The sequence below is a fragment of the Mesoplodon mirus genome, assembly GCF_964341445.2.
Source record: "Mesoplodon mirus genome assembly, chromosome: 9".
Taxonomy (NCBI): domain Eukaryota; kingdom Metazoa; phylum Chordata; class Mammalia; order Artiodactyla; family Ziphiidae; genus Mesoplodon; species Mesoplodon mirus.
In genome coordinates, this window is record NC_138985.1 from 78,706,055 (window position 1) to 78,725,758 (window position 19,704).

General features: G+C 38.8%; 2 protein-coding genes across 3 annotated transcripts in view; both read left to right on the forward strand.

Annotated features, from left to right (window-relative positions):
- The window catches only part of IFRD1 (interferon related developmental regulator 1), a 45,124-nt gene that overhangs the window by 14,841 nt on the left and 10,579 nt on the right, over positions 1-19,704 (forward strand). Inside the window, exons 1-8 of one of the 2 annotated variants that reach the window (XM_082632809.1) lie at positions 5,234-5,467; positions 10,111-10,215; positions 10,359-10,443; positions 11,212-11,336; positions 13,143-13,300; positions 15,987-16,037; positions 16,120-16,298; positions 16,388-16,496. In XM_082632809.1, coding sequence (XP_082488935.1) covers positions 5,377-5,467; positions 10,111-10,215; positions 10,359-10,443; positions 11,212-11,336; positions 13,143-13,300; positions 15,987-16,037; positions 16,120-16,298; positions 16,388-16,496 — 903 coding nt within the window. In that variant the 5' untranslated portion in view covers positions 5,234-5,376. Of the gene's footprint in view, positions 1-5,233; positions 5,468-10,110; positions 10,216-10,358; positions 10,444-11,211; positions 11,337-13,142; positions 13,301-15,986; positions 16,038-16,119; positions 16,299-16,387; positions 16,497-19,704 lie in introns of those variants that run through there. The other variant, XM_082632810.1, reaches the window with a different exon arrangement.
- Positions 5,143-5,333, forward strand: LOC309810640 (uncharacterized protein; the record flags this gene model as incomplete). The annotated part of the gene is made up of 1 exon (XM_082632812.1): positions 5,143-5,333. Exon 1 carries the CDS (start codon positions 5,175-5,177, stop codon positions 5,331-5,333), a length of 159 nt encoding a protein of 52 aa, XP_082488938.1. The 5' UTR covers positions 5,143-5,174.

The following is a 19,704-nucleotide window of genomic DNA, read 5'->3' on the forward strand; positions in this document are numbered from 1 at the left end:
AATTTGAACTTTGCCCACTTTGTGACTGATGGGACACAGACAAGTAATCAAAGGTTATAATACATATAATTAATGCTATTATAGGGAAGGTACTATAGGCACACAGAAGAGAGACACTTAAATGAGATGGGGTGAGGGATGGGATAATCAGAACCTGTGACTTAAAGCAGAGGCCCCCAGCCTTTTTGGCTTCAGGGACTGGTTTCGTGGAAGAGTTTTTCCACAGACGGGTGGTGGTGGGGGAATAGTTCAGGCGGTCATGCGAGCGGTGGGAAGCAGCAGATGAAGCTTCGCTCACTGGCGGCTGCTCGCCTCCTGCTGTGCGGCCCGGTTCCTAACAGGTGCAGGCCAGTATCCGTCCTCAGCCCGGGGGTTAGGGAACCCTGACTTAAAGGATGAGGGGGGAGATTGTGGACAATGTTTCAGGCAGAGCAGTGACATTCAATCATTTATCCATTTATTCATTCAGTAAACACAAATTGAATAGCTACCAACTTCCAACACTGAACTTGAAGAAAGAGCAGTAAGTAAAGCAAACAAAACCTCCTTTCTCATAATCTTAACATTCTGGTAGGACAGAGAGACGATGATAATTGAACTAGAAAAATATTAGGTAGTGAGATGTGCTTTGGGATAATAACACAGGCAGGGTGGTGGTGGGTTGGGCGAGGGTGGAGGGTGGGACAGGCATTGCTAGGGAGATGTCATTTAGGCTGAGATTTAAATGGCAACTGTAGAAAGCTCAGCTGATGATCTTATCAGGTTGGGGGAGGAGCTGTTACAAAAGTCTTAAGGAGGAAGGAACTCTGTATTTTGAGTTGGCAAAGAAGATGCTTGAGGTGTTTGAATTGGCATGGGTGAGAAGAGGCTCCTGAGACGAGAAGGAGAGGTGGGCAGGTACCAAACCTGTGTGAGCATGGTGACCTCACAGACCTTCGAAGCATCCAGTATGGCAGTAAGGAAGGGCGTTGTTGTTAGGGGATAAGAGGTGAGTTGAGAGAGACAGGCAGGAACCAGATTATGACAAGTCTTAGATGGAGAATCTGGGAGGCATTTATTTCTGCTTAAAGCTATGCAAAGAATCCCAAGGAAGCCATGACTAAAGTCAGTCAAAGAAATCCTTTCATGTTCATGTCTTCAAGGGAGGTTTGAATACCAAGACTTGTGTTACTTGTTCTTGAACCAAAATCCTCAATATATATACCCCATGAGAGATTAGAACTCTTCTCAAGTCCACAAATTCAGATTAATGTAAGATTTATTTTTGCAACATCTGAATATACTTACCATGATGGTGATACCTGTTAGGTGGAATGTTAAACTGGATTAGGTTGTGTTTATAGGAGGAGGATACATCTTCCTATGAGTAAGAGGTATGAGGGAGCACATAATATCAAGTTGGAAACAAATATGTGACATTTATTAGAGCATTTCAAGGGAGACCTTTGCCTCATAGTACCTGAGGGAGACACTGCTAGCTGCCTGTCTTATAGGCGTGATCTTCATTCTCATCGACAGAACCTCAGATTTGGTTATCAACGAACTTAATTAAAAATACTTGTCTTCTAGACTCCCTTGTGACTAGGAATCGTATTTGACAAAAGTGTAGCCATTGAGATATAAGCAGAAGTCCCTGCAGAGGCAAAGTCTGGCTAGGAGAAAATCCCTTTGTCCTGTTCCTCTTCCCTCCTGGTTATTTGTAGCTATTCTGTGCTTATTTGATGTTGTTTGGAGTCTTCTAATTTCTACAAATATATTGCAAAACTAATACGTTGAGTTAAGGACCACTGTTTTATGATGTCTATGGCTAAATCTTTCTGGTACTTGTACTGATCTGAAACTAAACTGTGGACATAAAGACAGTAAGATGATTTTATCAAAAATATCTTTCAGAGTTCATTATACTAAAAGTAACACTCCATGTATGTAATGTTGCTGCCTTTTCTTGACCGAGCAAAATCTAGTCAACAAATATTTCTTGAACATTCATTTAACATATACTGGCCCCCTATAATTACAAAGATAACACTTCTTTACATGCCATGAGGGAAAGAGATGATGCAAACAGGGTTCTTGTTTTGGGGGAGTTGACAGTTTCACGAGATGACGGATGTGTTTACAAACAAATGTAAAGCAAGTATGTATATGATGTGGTAGGTCATAGCTAGGCCTGCCCAATAAAAACCTCCAAGTGGATGTGAATGGATGTAGATAAAAGGAGCATGCCCCAAATGTAGGCAAAGCACAAGTTTCAAGGCCTGAAACCTGGACATTAAGCCTGGGAGATGTGGCTCACAGAGTAGCAAAATTATTGCCTTACTTGTAGTATGAGTTGTTTCTGGATGACCAAGAGCCTGGGGTTATGAAAGGTATAATTCTATGATCCTCCAGTCTGGGGTCATCTCACTCAGTGTGGGCCAAGGCCACTGGGCTTCAGACATACAGTCATCTGAAGGGATGATATAAGGGCATCAGTGGGAGCTGTGTCCACCAACCGGCATCCTTATCTGGTTTACTTGCAGCTTCAGGATTAAACAAAGTAAAAGCAACGCTGAAATAATGCCCTTTGAATCGCATCCTTGAATAGGCTGTGTGGCCTGTGAGGGTGTAATAAGTGCCATTAGAGCATTACAAAGAGTTTTAAGAGTTGTGAGGAAAAAGAAACAATTTTGGTTGGAGGCTTTAGGAAGGAAGGAAGTTGAATTTGAGCTAGATCTTGAAAGATGGATAAAATTTTCCAAGGTGAACGTGGGAGGAAGGACATTACAGAGCACTGGACAACGTGAATGATAAAATGGAGGCAGGACAACAGAGCTGTGTACTGGAAGTGAGGAGCAGTGCAATGTGGCTGAAGCACAGGGCGTGTACCAGGAAGCAGTGAAAGATGGGCTGAAGAGGGAGTCCAGGCCAGGGGAAGAAGGTTGGCATTGGATATATTGGTAATGGGAACCAAGGAATGTTTTTGAGCAACTACTAAACCATGTGAATTAGTAAAATAGGGGATATACGAATAAATCTGGCAATATTTTTTTTTTTTTTTTTTTTTTTTTTTTTTGCGGTATGCGGGCCTCTCACTGTTGTGGCCTCCCCCGTTGCGGAGCACAGGCTCCGGACGCACAGGCTCAGCGGCCATGGCTCACGGGCCCAGCCGCTCCGCGGCATATGGGATCCTCCCAGACCGGGGCACGAACCCGTATCCCCTGCATCGGCAGGCGGACTCTCAACCACTGCGCCACCAGGGAGGCCCAAATCTGGCAATATTATCATGCATTAAATATGGTGAAATGACTGGCAAGATCCCTTAAAATGCTCAGGCACCAACTGAGGTCATGTGTGATCGGAGAAGAGGACATGAATTTAGGTGTTTTATGGTAAAACTGATTATTTTTAGGGAAACCAGGTATGACTCTGAGTTTTTGAATTTGGACATATGGGAGGACAGTAGTACTGTGAACACACAAAGGGAAAACAGGAAGAGGGAAACAGTATTGGAGATGCTGGACTGAGGTGCATATGGAACATTCAGGTGGAAATGTGCTACTTGCCATTGAAAAGAAAATAAGAGAAGGACTCAGGAGAGAGGTGGAGTGGGGGATGAGTCACCTACACTGAGGTGAGTCAGTGAGTTTGGTCTGTCATAAGCATAATACATAAACTTAAAAACAGGTCCTAAATACATGACAAATGTAACAAGGAAGACAGAGATCTTAGGCGCACCTTGGAAAATAAAAAACACGGAAAGTATTGGTATTCATAGCTCATGTTTGTTTTACCAGCTGTTAAATTCCCAAAACCCAATCCTTATCTCAGATTGACCTCCTAACTGGAAGGAAGACTTGACAAAGGACACATTCTTGTATAGAAATCTGAATCGCCAGATCTTTCTAGTCTAGAGCAGGAGAAATACAGGAACTACATGACTAAGTAGATTAAAGCACATCTTTTTCAAAGGGGTGTGGCACATAGCCTTGAACCACAATTTGAGATTTTTCTTGTTTCTTCAGGTAGGATTGTATTGCTATAAACTTTCTTCTTAGAACAGCTTTTGCTGCATCACATAGGTTTTGGGTTGTTGTGTTTTCATTGTCATTTGTTTCTAGGTATTTTTTGATTTCCTCTTTTATTTCTTCAGTGATTTCTTGGTTATTTAGTAGTGTATTGTTTAGCCTCCATGTGTTTGTATTTTTTACAGTTTTTTTTCTTGTAATTGATATCTAGCCTCATAGCATTGTGGTAGGAAAAGATACTTGATATGATTTCAATTTTCTTAAATCTACCGAGGCTTGATTTGTGACCCAAGATATCCTGGAGAATGTTCCATGAGCACTTGAGAAAAATGTGTATTCTGTTGTTTTTGGATGGAATGTCCTATAAATATCAATTAAGTCCATCTTGTTTAATGTATCATTTAAAGCTTGTGTTTCCTTATTTATTTTCATTTTGGATGATCTGTCCATTGGTGAAAGTGGGGTGTTAAAGTCCCGTACTATGATTGTGTTACTGTCGATTTCCCCTTTTATGGCTGTTAGTATTTGCCTTATGTATTGAGGTGCTCCTATGTTTTGAACCACAACAATGATAGATATTGATGATCGCTAAACTAATTCAACAACTAAAACCATGGAAACGTACCTAAGGAGGGGTATGGGCTGAGCCTGGGCAGAGCTCACAGGCAAGTAGGGTAAAGGTTAAGGAGAAGAACACGAGCTTCTGGAGACAGACCAGCAATGCGGATTGCGTAGCTCCCAGTTGGAAACAATCCCAGTTGGAAGCGGGCTGTCGTCATTAGGCATGCTCCTCACTGGCTACCGCCTCCGTCAATTCCAAGGCGGGGCCCCGGGAGGCAGGGGAAGGGTCTCGAGAAACGAAGCAAGCGCGTAGAAAAGCCCGTTGGGAGGAGCTGGGAGCCGGCTCCCCAGGGCTGACTACATTTCCCAGAATTCAAGACGGCAACGAAGACCGGCTCCCTGGCCGCCGCTGGAAGACTTGCGGCATGGGATCGGTAGTCAGCATCCTTCGGCCGCCCTAAGCCCGCCTCTGGTGGGGAAGTCTATAGGGATTGGCTAGTGAGAGTTCGAGTCCCGCCCACGTATGGTGACGAAAGGCGGCGGTCTTGCTACTTAAGGCGTCGTGGCTTCACCCGCCCCGCCTTAGCTCCAGCGCTAGAGAGAAACATGTATCGTTTCCGATCACAGCTCTTCACGGGGATTTCTGCTGCCGCCACCGCCCACTCTTACCCGCGCCGCTTCTCGCCTCTGTTGTTAGTCGAAAACTCGCCTCTCAGCCGCCCGCCGCACAGACGCACGAGTAAAAAGTGCAGCTCCATCGGCTGATCTTCGCTAAGCTCCGAGTTTAGGCGGCACCGGGCGTCCCACGATGCCGAAGAATAAGAAGCGGAACACTCCCCATCGCGGTGGCAGTGGTAGCGGCGGCTCAGGGGCAGCTGCAGCGACGGCGGCGACAGCAGGTACGAGGGTATCCCCGCCGCCGGCGCCCCAGTTGCCGGCCAGGCTGGCAAGTCTCTTAACCTTGGGTACCGTGGGAGGTGTAGTTCTTTTCCTCTAGACGTTTGCGTCGGCGGGGCACCTGAGGTGGCCGGCGAACTACACTTCCCAGCGTGCCCCGGTGGCCGTACCTCGCGCGATTTGGATCTGGCATGCGAGCCGAACTCGGGCACCGGCCGTGGAGTCTGGGAGGGGCGAAAGGGTCCTTGGGTCTGGGAAGGGGTTGGCATCGGGGGTGACCGGGAGCTGGTAGGAGGGGAACTGTTCTCAGAGGCAGGTGCTGGCTCTCTAGAGCTCTCCTTGACGGAGGGTGGGGCCGGGCTCGGAGTTCCGTCCATGCTGTCACTGGTCACCTTTGACCACCCGGCTCCAACATGGAGTTCTCGGGAATGCCAGACGTCCGGCGGGTTTGGACTGGCTCTTGCGTCACGCGGCCTGGGCCTTACATGGTGGGGCCGGGGTGACGCAGAGGCGCCCATGTGGTATCCGTTCCGCTGCCTTCTTGCGCATGCCGCGTGTCCACCCGGCTTGGCGGAGGCGTCGGAGGCGGGGGGCCACTGTCCCAGAGTAGGCTCTGCTCCTGTCCCTATCTGGCACCCGAACAAATCCCGAGCCCCCAGCTCTCCTGCGACAGTCGAGGCGACCTCCTACTCCTCGGGGCAGAAACCGCGTTCTCCTTTGTGCCGTATTCTATAGGTTCTCTGATGGGAGCCCGGGATAGGCGGGAATGGTGAGGAGCCCAGATTGCAATTGGCCAAAAGTTTAGGGTATTTTTGTCTCCTCTTTGCAAAGTTGAAGCTTTTCCTGGATGGGTAGGTGCTTAACTGAATTAATGATTCTTTACTCCTAACTATACGGCTAAGAAAAAAGGACTTAAAGCAGAAAGCCCTACGAGACACAGCATACTGAAAGCTAGTGTTAAACCGGGTAAAATCAGCACGTTTAATAATTGCTTTCTTGAAGCTTTGAAATTAAATGTTGGAATATCCTCAGATGTTATCACATCGGAACTACTACCAGCCATATATACTTGTCAACACAGTTTCCACTTTGACCCTCAGAATGATATGCCTTTGTTCTTTAGCAAGTAAATAGGCCAGTTTTCTTGTTAAAGATGATTGGAAGCTGGTATTTTAAAAGCTTTCCTATAGGATTTATAGCAGCACGAAAACTTTGTGATCATGTATTAAATATTTAATAATTGACAAGAATGAATTATTATAAATGTAGTTTTTTCCCTTTTCTTTATATCGCTTTTTATTTTGATTGAATGCTTTCGGTGTTCATGAAATTCATTCTTGATCAAGAATGATCAAGATATTTTATATCTTGATCAAGATATAAAATACATAGTTTGTTGTGGCATCTAGTTGCTCTGTGTGAATTGAGGATACATACCTCTCTACCTTTCTGCTTCAGCTTTCCTCATCTGAAGTAAACATTTAAATTCTGTCTAGAAGGTCCGTATTAATTTTATTCTTCTTTAAGTTTACCTTTTTATTATCATTTATTATTATTAATTATGGAGATGCAGCAAAATAAAGTCATTTTGAAAATGGTAATGATGTTACTAATGGCTTCCTTGAATCACAAACAAACCTTTATTCCCTTCTGGAGCTTCCTGTCCAGCCTCCTTCCTTCCTGGTACTTAGAGAATAATATCAGGAGGCAGTGGGGGATTGCCTTTCAGATTTTACCTTGAGGTTCATTTGCGACCTTTCATCGTCAGGAAAAGAATTATTTGATTAGTTTATAAAACTATACATGCTTGGACTATCTTTGGAAGTTTACACTAGAACTTATTAACTGTGCTTGCCTCTAATTGGGCCTGGGGGGTGAGCTTTACTTTTTGAAAAGTTTCATTTGGTTCTTTGTGAATATTACTTAAATCAATAAATGAATAAATAATAGTTGAGTAGAAGAGGTGGAAAATTGTCACAAACTTGTACTTAAAAGTCACTTATCTTACTGGTATTTTTAAGTGACATCTAGAAGAAATGGGATTCAAATGAGATCTTCCCGTGTACAGCCGAAAGATAACCAACTTCTCTCTATCACTTTGGGTTTCCCTTTTAAATTCTCTGCTTTTTAAGTTAGTGGACAGGTCTAGGAAACTAATAAAATTGACCTTTTGTTCAAGTGTGCTTATTTTTCGTGGCACTTAATTTGAAGAGAGCATTTTTAGGAAAGAACAAAACTTTGTTAATACATAAGCCCTCTAAGAAATAAGGACTTTATGTGTCTAAGTGCCACCTCATTAGTGGTACTTAGGATCACAAGGTGGGTGAGTGTGACCTAGATATCAGACATTCATACAGGATTTTTTTCCTCATTTTTTTTCTTTTTTTTAAATCTCTTTTTCCCTTGAGCCTTGGGAAATCATTGAAACTTAGAGAAGGGAGCTGTGTAAGACCTGGATAGGAAACTCTTCTTGACAGTTGAAAAATAGGCTGAATATGAAAAATAAAGAACGTAAATTGATTTGTGAATAAATGTTAGTAAAAGTTAAGTAGATGACTCAACTGTTGCCATAACTTCAAATCATGAAAACACATGAAGATAGATCCAGAAATAGAGTATGATGGCATAGGTCTTTGTTTATTTGTTTATTCCTGTCCTAAGCACTATGATTAAGAAGTTTTGGGATCTTGGTTTCATTGCTTATTCTTTATGCTTCACTACTTTGATTGGCACACTTTATTCTCTTTCAGATAGCCAGCAGATTTGAAGACCACTTGCTTCCTGTGTTGATTTAAAAATCTGCTGAAGTCTCACCTCTGTTTTGATTTAAAAAAAAAAAGACACCCCCCTTTAAAAAAAAACAGCAACAGGCTTAATTAAACTTAGAGAATTTTTGAAAAGCTTATCCTATGATATAGTAAATGGTACAGATTTCTTGAATATAGAGACCTAAGTGATACAATCTTAGGTTTGTATTGTATCCTTGTACCTAAGGATACAATTTTAGGTACAATCTTTGATTCGAGCTCAGAGGTAAATCAGATGACTCAAGTCACTTTTGGGGCAGAATTTGGGACTTATTTTAACTCAGTGCTCAATGTAATTGATGACTAGGTAATCTTTTTATTAATATGAAATTCCCACAAAACAAAAGTGACTAGAAATGACAATGACCAGGAATATACATTTACTCCTTAAGTTAATGAAGGTGAGAGAAAGATTCTAGCTTAAAAAAAAAGATTTTAATTTTTTAGTAATAGCGCTGATATTTTAAAACTGTTGGATTTGTTAGAACCTTTCTTTTAAAGGTAATTTATCAGGCTTTTATCTATTTTTTTATGCTACATCAAATACCAAAACTTTTTTTTTTTTTTTTTTTTAGTTCTTAAATCTTGGCTCTTTATTGCTGGAAAATACTCACACAAACTTTAAAAGGGCACTATCAGTTTTCCCAAGGAAGCGACAGGAGTGTCAGCACTTGTGACTAGGAACAAATGTTCACGTGTGCACCCATCGTAGTAGGAAAGTCATCATCCAAATTAGTCACCAGTCACCACAGTAAAGTGGGTCTTTAAAATACTGTAGTCACTTTTGAAATCGGCATGTGAAAAAAGTCAAATCTTAAACATTGCTCACTTAAATAATTCAAAATTATTGAAGCAAAGTCCCAATTTTAAACACACCATGTCTACAGTCTTGATCAGCTTGCAGCTTGCCCATAGTTCTTTACTTGCAAAAATGAGGCAGTTCTGTAAAGACTCTCAAATTGATGCTTTCTGTCTCCAGTGGACGTGGCACTGTGAAGTCTGCCATAGAGTACTGGCCGAGAGAAAGGAGGGCCTCTGTGCAGTGCTTGAGGACCATTTAAGTGGTCCTCACTTAAGAAGCCCTGCCTCTTAAGTGATTCACACGCTAGTTCACACGACTTCTCAGCTCTTCCAACTTCCATGACTCAGGAACAAAAATCCTGTAGTTCACTGCACTGGGTATCACCCAAATAGCCCATCAGAGCTCTTTATAATTTCATACACATCTCATCAGCACTGTAGTTCTTTAGTGATCAATTACTTCATCCAATTCCTATCATTACTTTCTATGCCATTTTGGATCCACTTGTCAACATCCCCATCCAAAACTTCAATTTTAAGCCTTTTTTGACCCTCTCAATTCAAGTTGTCTTTAAAACTACCATCCCTTAATTTCTTAAATTCCCCTTCACATAAGACATGTGTAACCTAAAAACTAACCCATTCACCAGTTAATGTTTACTAAGCCCAGTTATTCTCATTGGAACATATATTCGTTTTATTCTTATGATGGTCAGTTTTCATTGTTGTCATGATTTGAAGTAGTTTTTTCATCTGTAATACCACTTTTTGTATCACCAAAAATGGGTGCTGCATGTTAGATGATTGATATATTTCTGAAGTTGATGTATATTGTAAACAGTTGCTGCACTGAAATACATATTAGGTGAATTGACTTATGTTAGGAATTTAAGTGTATTCTTTTGTAAAAAATCATCTCATAAATAAGTTTGGGTTTTTATTACTGGATTTTTTGTAAGTAAATTTTAAAATCCCAAGTTAAGTATTTGCATATATGACAACAAAATCATTTACCTTCACCCTCTTTTACCTATTAGGTGGCCAGCATCGAAATGTTCAACCTTTTAGTGATGAGGATGCATCGATTGAAACAATGAGCCATTGCAGTGGTTACAGTGATCCTTCCAGTTTTGCTGAAGATGGTATGAGTTTTCAGTTAAGATTTGCAACGTTAGATAAAAGGATGATTTAGGTGGAGGAATTCTTGTAGCTAAGTATACTATTACCGCTCCCTGTCTGCTTTTTTCTATTTAAATTACAGTGGTTGGTTTTTATTATTCTTTAGGACCAGAAGTCCTCGATGAGGAAGGAACTCAAGAAGACTTAGAGTATAAGTTGAAGGGATTCATTGACCTGACCCTAGATAAGAGGTAGGAATTACTGGAAACTCTTTTCTTCTGGGTGATTTCTGTCAGCCACTTTTTATTTAAAATATGTGCAGTTCTTTCATTTAACATTATGTTTTTCTAAAGCTCGATTTGTTTACTTTGTATATCTTAGTGTTTCTTATTCCTTTGGACTTTTAATGTACCAGTAGATAGGAACATGCCACTAGAATTTAGATTAATAGCCTAAGATTAGTCATTGTTCAGCATAAGAGCACATAACTGTATTTGATAACTGAAATGGATTTGTTGAATTAAAAGTTAATCTTCAACTAGAAAGTATAACTAAACTTCAAAAAGTATCAAAGCTAAATTGTTTTCTTACTTAACAGTAGCTCTAGAACCAACTTAAAACAAATGGAATTAAAAAGCCCAGAAGATTCAAACAAGAACTCTAGACTTCTGTAGTGTTAAAAAAAAGTGTGAGTTTACTTGAATATGTAATGTAGGAGAACATGTCTTATACATTGAAACTATAAAATTCTATGTGGTCATTTAACATCGTGGTTATTAAACTAATAAACAGAAGACATTATGATACAGAGTAGCTTAAAATCTTTTGTGTAATAAGGTGAGTTGTAGATGAAAATTAAATTATTATTGAAGAACTGTGAGAGCTTGATGAAAATTAGATTTTAAATAATCTATAAATAGAAAAAGTTGCGAGGGAAATAAGCTAAGTTTTTAAAAGTCTCATTGACCGATGGTATACTCCAATTGGATATTCTTTCTCTTACATTTTGTTTTAAACAGTGCGAAGACCAGGCAGGCAGCTCTTGAAGGTATTAAAAATATACTGGCTTCAAAGATGCTTTATGAATTTATTCTGGAAAGAAGAATGACTTTAACTGATAGCATTGAACGCTGCCTGAAAAAAGGTAATGTCCATATTTTTGAGTCACAGTCACAGAACTGAAAAGGAATTTGCTACCTTCTGTGCAGTAATATTTGTTAATAGCACTTAGAAGTCTGGCTCACTCTTATAACTTTGTAATTGGCAGGGAATATGCCAGGCTTGTTAGAACTCAAAATCAAACTTGTTAGCTTTGCTTTGTTTATGTAATAAACAGTTTGAAACTAGGAAGGATTGGGGTGGATTATCAACTTTAGTTGTATCAGAAGAGGTGTTTGCCATTCTTTTGTATATAAGGAAGGCTTGAAACCATGTGTCAGATGTCAACCAAAAGTATTATTTATAAGCCATCCTACTTCATTTTTCTAAAATTAAAAAAGTAATTATCTACCTCATTTTCTTATTTAAAACATCAATCATACCTGTCAATGACATCATTTCAGGATATCCCTTGGAATATTTGAATTCTAGAACTTTGTAATGGAGATTCTGGAATTCATATTATGATCATAGAACTTTTATGATACAGAACTTTTAAGAATGAAGAGAGACCTTAAAGATTAAGTCTAGTATTATCAAACTTTCAATTTTAGGAACTGCCAGATTTAAAAAGATTTGGGGCTGCCAGCTTAATTATTTTGCCAAGTAAGGACATTATGAAAATAATTAGCTTCAACTATCGTTATCACTTTATCAACAGAATATTTCTAGCACCAAAAGTGTAGGAAGCACACATGTTCCTTTAAATTGAATGTGCTTAGCTTTATGTTCTTATTCTCATTTTGCTTCAGGTGAAAGCTTTGTCAAGAATGGGTGTTTGGAAACCTTTGATCTAATCCACCTCTCATTGTATAGGAAAAAGAAAGGCCTAGGAAACAGGAGACTGGTCTAAAGTTATATACCTTGTTACTTGTATAGTTGATAACAGAGCCAACTTTTTTGAGATATTACAATGGCTTTGTTAAAAGTGTTTACATTGAAACTGTATCCACAAGGTAATTAGACTAGGTGACCTTTAAAAATTTCTTACAACCTGCATAAATATTTAATTTATCAGATAATAACTTAAGTTCAAAACTTGCCCCAATCCTTTGGTGTATACAGTTCTCAAGAGTTAACTTACATTTACCTTTATATTAACGTATTTTCTATAGCTTTAAAGAATCCCTTATTTTTACAATATTTTTATTTTTATTTTTTGGCCGTACCATGCAGCTTGTGGGATTTTTTGTTCCCCGACCAGGGATGGAACCCGAGCCCTCGGCAATGAGAGCTCAGAGTCCTAACCACTGGAACACCAGGAAATTCCCAAGAATGCCTTATTTTTAATCCCTTATTTATTAAAAAAAACAAAACAAAAAAACACTGGTGGAGGAAGCCCTGAAAGTTTAGTTTACCTCATGGGCTGTGTACATCTGAAATGCTTGTCAGATTAATTCAAGGGCTACTTGAGCACTATTTTATGAGTACATGAAGGATTTGGAAGGTCAGATCAGCTTGAAATGCATTATTTGGCTGAACTGTTACAGTACTCCCTTAAAATTGGTGTTAATCTCCATTTCACAGATGAGGAAATGTTTTGAGAATAAGAGTAACTGGTTGAAGATCATTTGGCTAATACGTGGTAGATCTAGGATTTGAGTGAGGTCTATTTCCAGAGTTTGAGCTCTTTAACCTCACTAGATTTATAGCTCATGTCAAAGCCTTGAGCATATTACGAGTTTCATAATTGGTAGATGCTATTTTGAAATTGAACAAATTTGGGAGATTGCTGCCTTAATAAGTCTGTTGAAAATGATTTGTCATAGTTGCATTGTGGCTTCTTTTACAGGTAAAGGTGATGAGCAGCGTGCAGCTGCAGCATTAGCATCTGTTCTTTGTATTCAGTTGGGCCCTGGAATTGAAAGTGAAGAGGTTTTAAAGACTCTTGGACCGATCCTGAAGAAAATAATTTGTGATGGAACAGCTAGTATCCAGGCTAGGCAAACTGTAAGTACAGGATTTTTTAATTTATAGATCTATCTAGGCATGACAGCCAGACCTTGTGATGAATGATCTAGGAAAACAACATCTTTAAAAAATATAGCAGGTTTTTTATTATCATTTTATTCTCATTTGTCCCTTTGTTTTTTTAATTTAATTTTATTTATTTATTTATACAGCAGGTTCTCATAAGTTCTCTATTTTATCCGTATTTGTGTGTATATGTCAATCCCAATCTCCCAATTCATCCCACCACCACCCCCATTTGTCTTTAATTTTAGTGAGCAGGCTCAATATGACAATTGCACTCTTAAATTTTCTGAGACTCAATAGAGCATCCCATATAGAGAAGATTTCTACATGTTTGAAATTGAACATCATTTGCCGATATGAAATACAGTGCTATGTTGAGTTATTTAGGATGATCCAGTTTTTATTGGAGCTTAAAGAAATAGTCTAGACAATGTTTATTGTGTGGTTACTTTTTATTCTAAGAAATATAATGGAGTGGTTTTTAAAAAAAAATTCTGGCTGTTGTGGCCTAAAAGTCCTTATGAGAGAGCTGAATGCTGTAGTTACACAGGTGGATTTGGTAGATGTAGGAAACTCTGAAACTCTGACTTGTGAAATATTCATCTGGTTTTGGGGTTTGGAATAGCTTTCATTCTCTAATTGATACATACCACTTGCAACACTTAAGACTGTGGGTTGTGGGGGTTTTGTTTTTGTTTTTTTTTTGGTTGTTGGTTTTTGGTGTGCTAATAAGTGATTTAAATGATCACATGAACATGTTTTGCTTTATTCACAGAAACATGAGGTGGTTGTAGTGGATTTAAAAAGTGGATTTGGATCTTAATGGATTTTAAGATTTGAATGTTATGGACCTTAAGAATCTTAAGAGTCTTAATAGATGTTAAAAATTTAATTTTAGTGGATTTGAATCTTAAGCTGTTTTCCTAACAAGAGAACCAGTTTAAAGCTTTTTAATACTGATTATTCAAATTAGCTTCCTCTTTAGTATTACTTACGGTAAATGACATTAATCTTTGTATCAGATAAACCCTGAAGTCTTAGTGGCTTAATAAAAGTTAACTTCTTGTTTATATCACTGCCCAGTCAAGTCAGCAGGGTCCCTAGGCATCCATCGTGCATCTCTGCCCTACCTCTAGGTCCTTTCAGATGGCAACTATGGTAGCTAGATGGGGAAAGCTAGAGGACAGAGACACATCGCTTCTGCCAAGAGTTCCTTGGTTTACCAACTGTATGGCTGCTGGGAATAGTCTAGCTCTTTCTCCCAGAGGCAAAGGAATAGGAGTTCGGTGACATTATAGGAATCTCTGCCCCGCAATATTTAGTAATCCTAAAATATTTACTCACGCTTTTGCTCTTTATCTTTCTGTTCTTCCTTTTTGTGTTGTTTCATGCAACTTTTAAATTGTGCAGGAGTATGGGGTATTTGAAATGTTTGACAGAAAACACTATTGATCAGACATTTGAGGTGATCACTTAATTTTGGTTGCATGTGGGTTTATGTGGTCATCTAAAGGCCCTTTCTTCATCCTTCTCACTCTTGCTGTGAATTAAAATAAAAAAATAAAAAAACTAGCAGTCTTCTGCATATTAGCAGAAGGAATCTTTATTAAACGTAGGCAGTCCTAATTTTTAATCTGCCATTTCTCTTAGTAATCAAAAGGAGAGATGTGGCCTTGCTTCTGCTGCTTACTTAGGAGAAGGGATGATAGATTGAAATTTTTCTTTACTAAGAATAATGTGTAGGCTACTTTTGAATTTTAACAATGTCCAATTTTCACCAGGATAAACTAATGAAAATAAAATAGTGACACCAAGCAGATTAATATTACAAGTGTCCTCATATTACTAGAACAGAACTAGCTGAAACCTGGGCATATGAATGACGACTTTAAAGACTTAAGCTTTAAGCTTTAATGGTACTTGGAGCAACATGAGGGAATTTTAGTGATAACATACGGGGAAAAGGGAAATGAAGAATAATAAAGCCTTACGAATTTCAAATTTTGTTTTTATATGATTAAATTGTTAGAGCAGTGTTCTGAGAATTCATGGCTCCTATTTATGTTGCAGATAGATTGTATATAGATATTCTGAATCTGTTTTATTAGGTAAGATTACCTTGGTAATCTTGGACTGTGTACTCACTTGTTTAGCATCCCCCCCCCAAAAAAATAAACAATTATAGGATTCCCAACCTCTTTTCAACATATTCCAAAATAAGTAAAATCTGAGTTAATGAGATCCTTCTTTAAGTCGGAAGTTTGAGGACAGCTATTTAAATTTTTTGAGATTTGTGTTTTAAAGGTTTTTAATAGAGTAGGTTTCTTTATCTCAAATGTCCACACTTATCTCTGTCTTTGAGTTGGAGTTGAAGTTTGAAATGATCTGCTAGATTAATGAAGGAAAACCTGAGAGAAATGGAGTAACTTCCCTAAAGTCATACTCTGAGTTTAGTAGCAGACCTTAGTGGGTTTTAGCCAAAACCCACTTCCCTTAACTTTTGACCTTATATTCTTTCTTTCTTTTTAATACTGTACTTGGGACCTAATGTAGTCATGTAGTTGAGAAATTTTTCACATTGAATTATAAAAGCAGGAAGATGTAGAATTAATAAGAAAATGGCAAACATTAATGTCTGTTTTCATTTTGCTTTTTTTAGTGTGCAACTTGCTTTGCTGTTTGCTGTTTTATTGCCACAGATGACATTACTGTAAGTAGACAACCTTATGAATCCAGTTGTTTGCACATTTCTCATTTAAGATGGTACCTTATTTCCTGTTCTTATGCATTAGGAGCTGTATTCAACTCTGCAGTGTTTGGAAAATATCTTCACCAAGTCCTATCTCAAAGAGAAAGACACTAACGTTGTCTGCAGCACCCCTACTATAGCGCTTCATATCAGCTCGCTTCTCATGTGGACATTATTACTGACCATATGCCCAATCAATGAAGTGAAGAAAAAGCTTGAAGTGTATGTATTTTTAGTTTCTTATTTTATAAAATCAACATTTATTGACATAATCGGTTGTGTTCACATAATAATGACTGACTATTTTCTAGGCATTTCCATAAACTTCCAAGCCTCCTCTCTTCTGATGATGTAAACATGAGAATAGCTGCTGGTGAATCTCTGGCACTTCTGTTTGAATTGGCCAGAGGAATAGAGAGTGTAAGTATCTGATAGGTAAAACAAAAAGCTTGCATCACAAGGACCATTATTCCATCATAATCCTCACAATTAAGAAGTGGATGATAACTTTAGAGCATGGCCCACTGAGAACCTAGTGATTGATCGTCCTGCTTCTTAGTGGTGATGTAATACTTTTAAGAGCATAAACCAATAGGGGTTGGTAGAGCAATATTTAAGTGTAGTTCATTATATTTAATTGTTGCTGCCTACAGAACTGAAGTTTAGGTACACTCTTATTACTCATGGAGAGTGTTGTCCCGTATAATCTTTTGGATCTGCTTGGATTTCTCAGACATCAGACACATTAAGGTAGTTCATGCATGGATGCTTTATAATAAATGTTGGACAAATGAATGAAATATTAAGTCAACATAGGTTTGGGATTAAGTCAGATGAGTTTAGTTACTGTTATGTTTAACTTTTAAGCCAAAGATGGAAATAAACATGGCCCTTTAGTCTGGGACATGTGCTTTGCAGTTCTCTACCACTGTCGACTCATAGTTGCTTTTTTTTTTAAACCACAGTTTGGCTTTTGAAGGTATTTGAGTTTGTGATAGGTGACCAATAGGTGATCCACCATCCTGATGGTATTCCAAGTTTAGCACTGAAAAGTCCTGTGTTCTAGGAAACCCTTTGTCTTAGGCTGTATGGGACATTTGGTCACCCTGGTTTGTGACCTCTATTATGAATCTTGGGTTACTTACTAGCTGCTTCTTAATTTAAGGAGAAAGACTATTTCTGGAATGAAACTTTGTCTGCAATTAAATAAGTTATTTAACAGTGGATAATTCTAAATAAGATTAATACGTGTTCTGGGTTGCCTTGCTTATTCACATTCCATTCTAGGCCTGTGTTTCGTTGCCCCCCACATCCCTCCTTACTTTGAAAGAGAGCAGGTACGAGGTAAAAGTAAGTTATTAATGCTGTCAGTAGCTAATGAGTCTCCTTATGTGAGAAATTGGAGGACTGAAGTTTAGCAATCCATGTAATTTTATTGAGCTACTTAATGGCTCCTTAACCTCAAGGCACAGAAGCCAGATGTCCCCGTTTTTAATTTTGTATTCCTCTACTGACTAGAAATGGTAATTTCTTTTCTTTTTCCTTTGAAATGCATCTTAAAAGTGAACTAATGATGCAGTTTAAAGTGTATGTGTTGATTTGTTTAAATATGCATAAATGTAAATATATTACTACCTACATATCTTACGTTCTCTGACTTAATAAATAATATGTGATAGCCAGAACTCATCCAGATGTATTTAATTTGACTGAAGTCCTTGTCAAAGACAAAAATGAACTGGGTTATAAAACAACCTAGTGTTTTGTTTGCTTTTTTTTTTTGCAGTAGGAATTTTATTTTGAATTTTTTGAGGAACATCCATACTATTTTCCAAAGTACCTGCACCAATTTACATTCCCACTAACAGTGCACAAGTGTTCCCTTTTCTCCACATCCTCACCAGTATTTGTTACCTCTTGTCTTTTCGATGATAGCTATCCTAATAGGTGTGAGGTGATTCCTCATTGTGATTTTTTTTTCTAGCATCTTTATTAGAGTATAATTGCTTTACAATGTTGTGTCAGTTTCTGCTTTATAACAAAGTGAATCACTTATACATATACATATGTCCCCATATCTCTTCCCCCTTGCATCTCCCTCCCTATCACACCCCTCTAGGTGGTCACAAAGCACCGAGCTGATCTCCCTGTGCTATGGGGCTGCTTCACACTAGCTATCTATTTTACGTTTGGTAGTGTATATATGGCCATGCCACTCTCTCACGTTGTCCCAGCTTACCCTTCCCCCTCCCTGTACTCTGAAGTCCATTCTCTAGTAGGTCTGCATCTTTATTCCCATCTTGCCCCTAGGTTCTTCTGACCATTTTCTTTCTTTTTTGTTTTTTTTTTTAAGATTCCATATATATGTGTTAGCATACGGTATTTGTTTTTCTCTTTCTGACTTACTTCATTCTGTATGACAGTCTCTAGGTCCATCCACCTCACTACAAATAACTCAGTTTCGTTCCTTTTTATGGCTGAGTAATATTCCATTATATATATATGTGCCACATCTTCTTTATCCATTCATCTGTTGATGGACACTTAGGTTGCTTCCATGTCCTGGCTATTGTAAATACAGCTGCAATGAACATTTTGGTACATGACTCTTTTTGAATTATGGTTTTCTCAGGGTATATGCCCAGTAGTGGGATTGCAGGGTCGTATGGTAGTTCTATTTTTAGTTTTTTAAGGAACCTCCATACTGTTCTCCATAGTGACTGTATCAATTTACATTCCCACCAACAGTGCAAGAGGGTTCCCTTTTCTCCACAGCCTCTCCAGCATTTACTGTTTGTAGATTTTTTGATGATGACCATTCAGACTGGTGTGAGATAATATCTCACTGTAGCTTTGATTTGAATTTTTCTAATGATTAATGATGTTGAGCATTCTTTCATGTGTTTGTTGGCAATCTGTATATCTTCTTTGGAGAAATGTCTATTTAGGTCTTCTGCCCATTTTGGATTGGGTTTTTTTTTTTTTTTTTCTTCTTTGCGGTATGCAGGCCTCTCACTGCTGTGGCCTCTCCTGTTGCGGAGCACAGGCTCCAGACGCACAGGCTCAGCGGCCATGGCTCACGGGCCCAGCCGCTCCGCGGCATGTGGGATCTTCCCGGACCGGGTCACGAACCCGTGTCCCCTGCATCGGCAGGCGGACTCCCAGCCACTGCGCCACCAGGGAAGCCCTGGGTTGTTTGTTTTTTTGATATTGAGCTGCATGAGTTGCTTGTATGTTTTGGAGATTAATCCTTTGTCAGTTGCTTCATTTGCAAATATTTTATCCCATTCTGAAGGTTGTCTTTTCATCTTGTTTATGGTTTACTTTGCTGTGCAAAAACTTTGAAGTTTCATTAGGTCCCATTTGTTTATTTTTGTTTTTATTGCCATTTCTCTAAGAGGTGGGTCAAAAAGGATCTTGCTGTGATTTATGTCATAGAGTGTTCTGCCTATGTTTTCCTCTAAGAGTTTGATGGTATCTGGCCTTACATTTAGGTCTTTAATCCATTTTGAGTTTATTTTTGTGTATGGTGTTAGGGAGTGTTCTAATTTCATTCTTTTACATGTAGCTGTCCAGTTTTCCCAGCACCACTTATTGAAGAGGTTGTCTTTTCTCCATTGTATAGTCT